The sequence below is a fragment of the Alligator sinensis genome, unplaced genomic scaffold, assembly GCF_000455745.1.
Source record: "Alligator sinensis unplaced genomic scaffold, ASM45574v1 scaffold1561_1, whole genome shotgun sequence".
In the NCBI taxonomy this organism is placed as follows: domain Eukaryota; kingdom Metazoa; phylum Chordata; order Crocodylia; family Alligatoridae; genus Alligator; species Alligator sinensis.
In genome coordinates, this window is record NW_005842954.1 from 254,685 (window position 1) to 265,926 (window position 11,242).

The window sequence follows — 11,242 nt, forward strand, 5'->3', positions numbered from 1 at the left end:
AGTGCTGGGTTTAGATTACCCCAGCCAGATGCCCATCTAACCTCCTCTTGAAGACCCCCAGGGTAGGGGAGAGCACCACCTCCCTTGGGAGTCCATTCCAGATTTTGGCCACTAACTGTTTAGAAGTTCTTCCTAATGTCCAGTCTAAATCTGCTCTCTGCTGGCTTATGGCCATTATTTCTTGTGACCTCCAGGGGCACCTTGGTGAGCAGAGCCTCACCAATTCCCCTCTGCACCCCCATGATGAATTTATAGGCAGCCACAAGGTCGCCTCTCAACCTTCTCTTGCAGAGACTGAAGAGGTCCAGGTGCCTTAGTCTCTCCTCGTAGGGCTTGGCCTGCAAGACCTTAACCATACAAGTGGCCCTTCTCTGGACCCTCTCCAGGTTATCCACATCCCTCTTGAAGTGTGGCGCCCAAAACTGCATGCAGATTCCAACTGCGGTCTGACCAGCGCCCGACAGAGAGGAAGTATCACCTCCTTGGCTCTGTCTGTCAAGTGCAGTTAGCTTTTCTGATGACTTCATCACACTGACGACTCATGTTCATCTTGGAGTCCACTAGGACGCCAAGATCCCTTTCCGCTTCCGTGCTACCAAGCAGGTCATTTCCTAGGCAGTAGGTGTGCTGGACATTTTTCCTCCCTAGGTGCAGCACTTTGCATTTCTCCTTGTTGAATTGCATTCTATTGTTTTCTGACCATTTGTCCAACCTGTCCAGGTCTGCCTGTAGTTGTTCCCTGCCCTCCGGTGTGTCCACTTCTCCCCACAGTTTTGTATCACCTGCAAACTTGGACAGAGTACACTTCACTCCCTTGTCCATGTCACTGATGAAGACATTGAAGAGTATCGGTCCAAGGACCGAGCCCTGCAGGACCCCACTGCCCACATCCTTCCATGTTGCATACTTAAGGACAAGCAATGCTTACAATGACTGTACACAGTACTCAATTTTAAATCCCTCCAAACTACATTATTCCCTAATGAGTTTCTCCTAATTTAGCAAGGCAGTGAAATCTACTTCAGTCTTCATTACCAACATTGTAAGAAACACTCCTGATTAACAAACTTCATTAAAATTGTATATAAAAAAAAGTTACAAGTAAACAAGTTAAACTTGTTTAATTCAGAATTTTCTGAAAAGGTTTACTATTTTCTAAAAATAAAAACTGCCACAAAAAATGGGGAATTAACTTCTCCCAATTCAACGTAGAATTCTCTCTGCATAACCTTGGTATTGGTCCATCTTTGATATTACAGTGAAATCCCTGTAGCCAATTCTGAATCCATGCTAATTATTCATACAAATAATGGGACATCATCCCATTAGTTCTTGGATTCAATTATAAAAGCTTCCAGTTGTCATAAAAGCTCCTTTCATGGTGATCTATGAAAACAACACAGAATGGAGGCTCCAGATTTATGGAAAGCACCAGGGAAATATCAGAGCGCTTCTCAACACACGATTTTCCTTGCTCCCTCACAAAAGTTGTCATCACATTATCCTAGCTAGGAGCATCAGGCTGGATTCTTTCCACCTCATGAATTACCTCTGAACCATTTGTTTGTTTAACTGAACACCGAACAAACAGTACCAGCTCCTCCCCTGAGTTAGAGTAGTTTTTAGAACGAAAAAGTAGTGAAGCTAGGAATCAATGAAGGTAACCTAAAACTCAAGATATACAGAAGAATGAATCCATGTAGTTATGTTACAGAATAAAGCCACAAGACAGATGTGGATTAGTTCTTTCTTTGCTATACAGCTGTATGTTTCTGACCATATCTCATTCTTTAAACACTGTGTATTACAAAGCTGTCTGAAATAAATCACAATTAAGATTTCAGTATGCCAAGACAAATTGGAAAGCAGTCTCCATTACTTCAGGAAATGTACTAATCATTGAATGCCTGGTTCTTCAAGAACCACAAGGTTCTCCAGCTGATTCCAAGTATGTCACATACTGAAAGGCTTGTGCTAGGAAGAAAGAACCATTCAGCTTAAGGGAAGAATGTCTAGTGATTGCTTCTGTAGATAAGTGCTAGCAATCAAAATGATAAAGTCAAGTAGCGTAATTAGAGCTAACTTGTGCCTCCCCATTAAACACATCTTTGAGCAAGTTCAGGAATTTTGTTGGGGGACCAGCTTATTGCTAGGTCTTATTTAAGCTAACCATTTAAGTAGAGTAACTAGACCATTTCCAATGTCATTCTTTCAGCTACTGTATCGCATCTTACGAAGATGAACTACTCTTTCTACATCGATTTTCATGAATGGCATTTACATTGCTTCTGAAAAGTGATTAAGCTGATTGAAAAACAGGATTCTTAATACAAGTAAACCTTTAAAAAAAGGTAGTGACTATTATATCTCTATAATACAAAGACTTCAAAAATATTTTTGGAAGATATTACTGAATAACTTTATCAAATGTAGAAGTTTTTTGATTGCTTATCATACATTTTAATTACAAAATCCACACACAGCTGGGCCAGGAATTTTCCATTTAAAAGGACACCAGCCCCCCCCCCCCCTTTTAACTAAAAGCAAAAAATATTTCTATAACAGGCTCAAATTTTGCCAAAAATCTCTCTTTTGGAAAGAAAACAAAAAAGCGTAATATTTTGATTCAAGATGAGCCACACAAACATTCCAGTTTGCCAATCTGGACAGAAATAGTTCCTTTCAAATAAATTAGACATTAATCAGCCTGCCTGAAATACGACAGTGCCTCACATTCCCAACCTTTATTTTCATAAGATATAAACGTTAGATGGACACCGAGGTTCTATGAGATTCCTCATAGAATGGGTAATGGGCGATATAAATGCAGAGGTGGTACAAATGCACTTGAACAGCTACTGGTAACCCATTCATTCAAAGTTCTCCATGTGCCCACACCTAAGTAGTGTTACACTTTGGGTTTTTAACCCAAAGTTTTTTTTCTTTGGACCTGATCCTGCAAGGCAAGAAATGTGTGTGTCAATTCAGGAGAATCCCCCCGCCTTCCCCAAAGAAAACAAAGCAAAAACAAAAGAACCGCAATATAAGTCGGGAGTCTACCTAACTCAAGGAGGCAGCCAACCAATTTCACAGGCATATTCTGGGCCCAATAACCACTTTTGTGCGCTGAGTGCAGTGGCCCCCTCCACATCTTTGATTGTCCAAGGGGCCCCTTGTGGTCCCGCCCCTCACTGCCAATTGGTTACAAGGGCTGTTTGTCATACAGCCCCATCCCTCACTGCTGATTGGTTGCAAGGGAGGGGGCATGAAAAGCAACCCCCTCAGCTATTCAGTGGTGAGGGGCAACAGCCATCTTGCTGGCAGCTCTTTAAGCCAGCAGCACCCCTTCCCCCTCCTCCTTCCGCAGCAGGCTGCAGTCAGGCCACAGAAGCTACAGACACTCAGAGGGAGTCAGCATTTTATTTTCAGTGGTTTCATTTTTTCCCCCCCCTCCCAGTGTTATGCAAACCCCCAGATATGGTGCTCACTTACTTGTAGATGACCATAATACTCTTGAAACTGTCACCTTTCATAACAGAGCAGAAATTCCTTTCTTCTCAGAATATTAAGGCATGTGCATTTTTTCTTTCAGGACACGAAAGTTTCTCGTTAATGAAAAGGATAGCTAGTCTATTCATAGAATATTTGCTCAAGGAAGTGGGACAGCAAATTTTAAGTTGTCTGAGCTTTCTCGCCTCCAGCCCAATTTAATTCAGCATCTTGATCTTGGGGTTGGGGCAAGGAGGAAGGTTGTATTAATTTTCTGTGAATTGTAAATGGCATTTTCCCCTAAAACATCATATTTTAGCAAAACACTATTAAGATGAGAACTTTAGGTGTATGTGATGGTGCACAGAAACCTGTCTGACTTCTTTGTGCTTTTCAGCAGCAAAAAAAATTCTCCATTCAGCTCTTTTCCTTGATTTAAACACAGAACCACTGGCAGACAGGATAAAGGCTTCTTTCAGACAAAGGGCCTGAAATAGTGGCAATGGCCATTTGTACATGCCACAAAATTGGCCTTTAAAGCAGCTTAATGCCCTTTGCACTGCTTTAACGGTGTGCATGTTTGCACGTGTCGGCAGCATAATGTGCATGACATGACTCTGGGATGCAGCAAAATAAAACATCTCCGAGGTGGTTTAGTTTGCTGCGAAGGGAAGCACCGGGCCCCATCTCGGGGGGCTGTGGAGGCAGCCCGGTGGCAGCCTGTGCAGGCAGGCTCCACTGAAGGAAAACAAAAAAAAGTGCAAAAGCAGTGAGCCTTATTTTTTTCCCTCCCTGGAGTCTGCCTGCCTAAGCTGCGCGGCATGTACACAAGGGTTGGGCCTGATCCTCACCTGCCTCTCCTGCAGTGGGGAGGGGAGGGCAAGCCGCTGGCAGGTCAAGCGGTCCCTGATCGGGGGGGGGGCCTCGTGCTTCCCTCTGTGGCAGCGGCGGTGGCACCCCCTGGCAGCACCTCGCCCAACTGGTCTCGGAAGGCACCGCAGCTGCAGAGGGAAGCACAGGAACAAAAGGTAACCTGCAACTTCTACTCTGTCCCAACCAAGCAATGGGATTTCATGATTTGAATTTTCATCAGCAAACCACAGTTACGTTTGTGGATATTTTGGACAATACTGCGAAGAAAGTGGTATGTAGTGTGGATGCATAAGTGGCCTTAATAGGGAACGACCTCATCATATAAGCATCTCCTCTTCCTCTACCACCAATCTCCTCCTAACAGGGAAGCCCTGAGGTTCTATGAGAAGAAGGGTAACTTGAACAGCCACTGGTAACCCATTCATTCAAAGTTCTCCATGTGTCCATACCTAAGTAGTGTTACACTAGAATGACAGTGGAGAAAGACGTGGGATGTGGTACCACTCTCAAACTGGGTAGTAGAGCAGAATGTTAATCCACAAAGTAGTAAGCAGGGAGCGTTCATCAATATTCCAACTGCAACTTTGGAAGTCTGCAGCAAGGACACAAGGCATCACAGGTTACTTTTAGAGAATGTGCCCAGCAATTATGTAGAACTCATCTGCTTCTTTCTGCTCCTTAAAGGGAATCCAAAATTGGGCTTATGGCATGCTGCAGAACATGATCAATAGTTACACAAAGACCTAGCAAGCCAAAATTCCCTGCCAAAAACATCTGGCTTACATCATTCTATAAGGAAGGCCCAAGTGATATCACTCATTTCTTCTCTGCTGCAGATGCCACCACAGAACTTTTCAAAGGGTGCAGTAGTTAGAATGGTCCTACATTAATGCAAGGCATGTCCTCATCAACTCTTTCAAAAACAGGAAGTGATATGAAGGGGAATAAAATAGGCAAAGGATGTCCGTGTAAAAAGGTTGGAGTAGTTTCTCTCTGATCTACTATTACTGTTGTCGAAAATAGGAATCAATGCCTATGATGTGGTAACTCCTCTGTAGCTGAAGTACATGTCTCTACAATAATTCCAGTCTATTTGACAGGAAGGGAACATAAATAATACTCTTGTGTAGTGCCATTTTGTGTTCCTCCAAAAAAGTCTCAATCTGTCCTTTTTACATGTGGATCTTTTTGCAGACCTCAGAAATCTGGTGTGGCATCACTTCTGACAGGGAAAAAAACAACTGCTTTTGTATCAGGTGAGGAAAAGAGCTTGAGGACATTAATGCTGTTGGAGTTCATAAAGCATGAAGGGGTATCAACACCAGCATCCAAGGTAGTACCAAAGCAAGAAGAAAGCTGATTTTGTAGCCTCTGGTAGAACCTTCTTGGAGTCCTGTATGAAGAGGTAACACGAGCAGCTGAAAATGGCACTGAGGGCACATTCTCTCATCTCCAATCCAGATGGCATGGAATGTGATGGAGTTGCAATATACCATGGAATATTCTTCCAGGTTCACATCCTACCACATACTGAAGATGCCCCACAGTAATTCCAGATAGTCAAGCACCATTTAAAAAAAAAAAAAAAAAAAGACAAGAAAAGAAATCACACAGTGAGGGATTGGTAGCTGGGATGGGGAAATAAGACTGTACTAGGATCCCAAAACAGCACATAGTTCAAACTGCAGATACACGTGTCTGGAAAGGCATGAAGAAGTGATACTGAGGCCATGGAAAAGTCTCCAGGATTCTCATAGATCCAAGGTACTAGAGGCAGATGTTGGTATTCTCTGTGGGCCTCTCAAAGTATTCAGTTGTAAGCAGGTGAGCCTCAACTGTTGTCCTTCAAGTAAGCAGACTAAGGGGAGGTGGGGGAAGAGAGGTTACCAGAGCACCAACACCAAGCACTGATTTAGCAGGGACATAGAACTAGCAGCTACCACCACTGCTACCACCAGCCAGGGCACAGAACTGCCCTCTTATGACTCTGGTTGTAATGGTAGGAATTAGTGTGGTTTGCTACATCTTCTGAGTTACCAAGAATGTCTCCTATTAAAATATAAGGCAACAAATATATGCATCAGTTTCCACTGCCTTAATGAACAGCAGACTTATGTCTTGATTTTTTTTTAAGCTTTGTTGAGAACCCAACAATGACCACTTTCAGTATCAACCCCAGGCTCCTCCACACAAGCTATCCATGAGGAAATATGTAAAGATCCAGCAAATAAGCATGAAGCCAAGGGAAAAAGAATGAGGTGTCTAGAAGAGTGCACTGTCTTGCTTGGAGCAGAAATATGTCACCCTCACACCTCTCATTTTGGACAGCTTACATTCCAGTTGTGTCACTCAACACCAGTGTCATTATATCCCACAAGAGGCAACAGAAAGGCCCTTGTGGAAAAAAGGGGGTCATTTAATATATTAAACTTTATATTTAATTCATCCTTTCATACTGAAATGAGCATCTGCAGAAACCTACCCACTGAGACTGGTAAAGAAAAACGTTCCTTAGATAAGTCTTAGTAACTTACTGCCATCTCCAAAACCCAAGAATATGACAGAGTATGGACTCATGCAATAGATTATCATCTAGGTTCTGAAGTAATATCCAAAACTGATCAAAGTACCGTATTTACTCACATAAGAAGTGAAGTGTGTTCCCCACCATCCCCCGCATCCAGCATGAGAAAAAAATGCCCTTTGTCTTATACATACAAGGAAGTCTCATTAAATTCACTGACTCTCATTAAACTGCTGCCAGAAGCAGCATGTGCTCAGTCATGGCAAGGAGCCATGAAGTTGATTAAATACAGGCAACACTCAGCATGACTATAAAACACATAGCCCATATTGGGCACCATTTTTTTAAGCACCAAAAATAAATAAATAAAATAAAAATGGGTGGGTTTTCCCTCCACAGGGAACTGGCACCAGGCCTGAAAGTACTGCAATATCAGACAAACACCAGGAGACCCAGTGGAGACTCCCCATGGTGCCAAAAATGCTTGATCTTAGCCAAAAGGCCAGGATGCTGATGGGCCCCTACCACAAGAACAGGTTAATACAGCCCATCTGAATAAAATATATGGTAGTGTCCATTGCACACAGTCCGCCTCAGTGCCAACAATTTTTTCAAGTCATGGTAAGCCACTACACTGCATACATTTCAACTTCCTCTTCACTCCTACAGCTGAGCTGCAGCATTCTTTCCCATTTCCAGAGAGTCCTCTTTCTTCACTAACCTTAAAATGTCTGGCAAACCACCAAACGGGGCCCTAAACAGTTCACCCAAAATTCCTCTGTCATCTCCCCCCAGCCTGTTGCATATGATCAGATTACCTCAGGGAAGGGTAGGGCCAAAGCCAAATCAGGTTTGCTAAACTGGGCCCCAGAGTCAACAGCATTTCAAGCCATGGTAACTCCACAGCACAGCACTGCTCCTCATCTCTATACATATATTTGGAGGATCCCAGGACTCCTGACAATAACACCTGATTCCAGTCACGAGTGGGGGGGTGCTAATTAGCAAATGGATCCTTTGCTGAAAGGAGGGGGAGGAGGGCACAAGTTGGAGTACACACTCTCTCTCTCTCTCTCTCTCTCTCTCTCTCTCTCGAGCAGTGTCAAGCATACTTTTTATCCTGTACAAGTGCTGCTTAAAATTGTGTTTAAGGAATCTGTGCTAAAACTTGCAGCAGCTTCCAAAGATAAAATGCATCAATTCTGGATCAGCTAAGACTATGGGTACTGTAATAAGTCATCTATATAGTAAATTAAATTTATTTCAAGCTCAGTATTTTCAAATTTGCCCTTCATTTCCACATGCTCAGGGACAGCAGGGTCAAGCAATAAAAGGGGGGGGGAGGGGATGCAGAGGAAAAAAGTTTAGAGGGGCAGGGGGCAAGGGGTCCACTTGACCCCCCCAGATTTAAAATTTTCCCTGCTGCAGGAGTGGGATGGGGACAAATTCAAGGTAAAACTCCAGTAATTAGATTATATACCTGGAAAATTATATCCAATGTATACATTTTTCCATATATAGAATGTAATTATTGGGGGTCTTCTTATATTCACAGTATATTACTTCTTATATTTGAGTAAATACAGCAAGTATTGCATCTGACAATTATTTCACTCTGAAAAAAAGAAAACAAGTTATAATATAGATAAGAATCTAAACAAAATCTGAGGTTCAAATTATGGACATGTAAATAGAATATTTAATTAAGTGGGCTATGACAGAAAGAATCTCTTACGATCATCCTACAAAGAGCAGTCAAGATGTGATTTTGGAGCTGCCAGCACTTGTGTTCCCAAGGCTTGGGTCATCCAATCACATAAATGAGGTATAATATTAAAAGGATCCAAATAAAACCCAAAGTTTAAATTATGGGCATGTAAATAGGACATGTAAATAACTGGGCTGTGGGAGAAAGAATTCTTATACCCATCCTACAAGCAGCAGTCATTGACGCTTCATGGTTTCACTTGTGTTCCCAGGGCTTGTCAGTCATCACTCAGTTCCCTGAAAATTGTACGAAAAAAAGGGAATTCACTCACAGAAGAGATCTTCTGAAAATCATAGGGAGCCACAGACTATCCCAGTCCTGAATGTACCAACCAGATTTGCCAGGACAAAGCTATACTTCTATTGCAATTCAGGCCTGGTGAACGCAGGATTAGTTTGAAGGATGCGGCAACATATAGTGTAAGCGTCACTAAGCGAGAAAGTTCTCAACCAACAACCAAGCCCATTCCAGCAGGAGATCCAAACCTCATCCATCCTACTTTTAGTTATATTAACTTAGCCCATTCTTAGGAGTTCTTTTGATGGAAATGAGAGACTTAAATCTACATTAAAACAAACCAGAACACCGACTGATTAAGTTCCTGACTTTTTAGGGTTCTTTGAAGGTAGGCCTCAGCTGGCAGTAAAATAAAGGAATTGAAATAGCTGTCTAAAAATGATATTTTTCCTTCCTTTGTAACAATCCTCACTCACATTTTGGATGAGAGGTGTATTCTTTGGCACATCCTTACTAAAGTCTCAAAGAACATAAAAGATCAAAGGACAATAAGAAAAAAAAAAAAACCCAAACAAACAGAAACAGTCATCTTTTACACCCTTCTAGGGACTTGTTAGGCATCTATTAGGATTAGGCATCTATTAGGTTTAACTGTCATTAAGATCATTACAAATTTAAAGGGAAAAAAATAATATTGTTTTGTTGTGGCCAGGAGTACAGCTAACTTTGAAAGCTTCCCATTGGTTCCCCTTTTACCAGCTGACTTTCCAGCAGTCTCTTACAATATCTACTATGCAAACCAAATTCATCCCTGGTACAACTCCACTGAGACCTATAGGTTTCTACGAGGATGAATTAGCCCTTGTCCATCTAAAACCAAATGCAGTAAAATCTCACTGAAGTGAAATTGCAGAGGTACAGTTTAGGGATAACAGCTGGAGAACATTAACTGTCTCTCTCCCTCTCTCCCTGGGGTTGAACATTTTTGTTGTTCAGACAGGAAGCTGTCATACACTACACTGCATAATGCAAGGATTTTGAGATCGAAGAGTGAACTGCAAAGCGGAGAAAAGAGTGCACAAAAGTTTGGGGGGAAAAAAACCAGAGCAAACCTAATTGAAACATCTCTTAGATTTTTAGATAACATCAGTGTCATTTATATAAACGTGGGCAGACTTAACTGCAAGACTGAAATGGCTTTAACCACTTAAAAAATAAAGTTGATTTATCTTCAGTTATTTTTCTGTCTTCACTAGAGGCTCATCCTGTGTGACACACTTAACTCCTTCCTGCTGGACTCAGGGGAATCAAGACACTGGACACCTAGCTGAAGTTGCTCACAACGCTTTCCAAAATCATGTTTCTGAGCATGCAATGATTGCAAAGAGCCTACCACAGGCTTGCTTTCATCCAGCTGCTGCAAACAGAACAACTCTCGGAGTTAACTCCCAACACAACCAAAAAGCCCAGGCTCAGTCAGTGGCCCAGATATGATACAGCACAAAAAAAAATCAGCATGAGCTTCAGTAACAAAAGCATGTTAATGAACAGCTGCTTCACCTGGGACAGCTTAAACCAAAGTTGTGTGCCAGGCCATCCCTGGCCTCACCTCTGCTTCCGCAGTAAGGTTCAGCCCCTTCAACAGAGGCACCTAACCTGACATCTAACTCCTCCAGGGTCTGTTTGGTCCTCCCCAGGTGAGGCTGAAGTTGGTTCCTCATGCCGAAATCCCAGCTCCTTTTTCCAAGCTCATCTTTACACAATGAGAGGTGGTTAGTAATGAATTAGACGTGCTCAAGAGTCCGGATTTCATCCAAGTTAGATATTCACCAGTAAAAAATGCAAAATAATATCACATACCAAGTCCGTGGCTGCAGAGAAGGAGCTGAGATCAAGCTGGGCTTATGGATCAAAAAATTCTCCCAAACAGGTAAGGAGGAACCAGCGGCACCCTCATTCTCCTCCCTGCCGGGGAGGGGGGCAGAGAAGTTCCTCCTTCCCCCATATCAAGGGTGGCCAAATAAACCGAGTACAACCAGGCACCCTGAAGCAGCAGCATTAGCACCCTGGGTACTGGGCAGGGAAGAGCAGGGCGGTGCAGCGCCTGGGGGTGCCCCGACCCCTGCCAAGAATGAGGCAGGGCAGGGCCTGGGGGCCCCCTAGCCCCTGCAAGGACGGGGCAGGCAGGAAAACCAGGGAGCCGCTGCGCAGCCAAGCTGGTGTCAGCCCAGGGCCTGTCCCGGCGCGGGCAGGCGCGCACTCACCCTCGCTGCCGCACTGCTTGCCATTGTTAGCTCCCATCCTGCCGCCGTCATGCTCCGCGCATGGCCGAGCCGGGGGGGGGGGGGGGC

At 43.4% G+C, this 11,242-nt stretch overlaps 1 protein-coding gene across 20 annotated transcripts in view; it reads right to left on the reverse strand.

Moving 5' to 3' along the window:
- Positions 1–11,241, reverse strand: part of LOC106722986 (F-box/LRR-repeat protein 7-like) — a 261,033-nt gene extending 249,792 nt beyond the window's left edge. For 10 of the 20 annotated variants that reach the window (XR_003091951.1, XR_003091954.1, XR_003091952.1 and 7 more), the window contains exon 1: positions 11,156–11,241. Coding sequence is in view for 8 of the 20 variants with exons in the window: in XM_025192643.1 (XP_025048428.1) it covers positions 4,341–4,490; positions 11,156–11,192 (187 nt within the window). In the remaining 12 variants the exon portion in view is untranslated. The other 10 variants (XR_003091945.1, XM_025192643.1, XM_025192644.1 and 7 more) reach the window with 3 other exon arrangements.
- Between the last annotated feature and the right edge of the window lies 1 nt (position 11,242).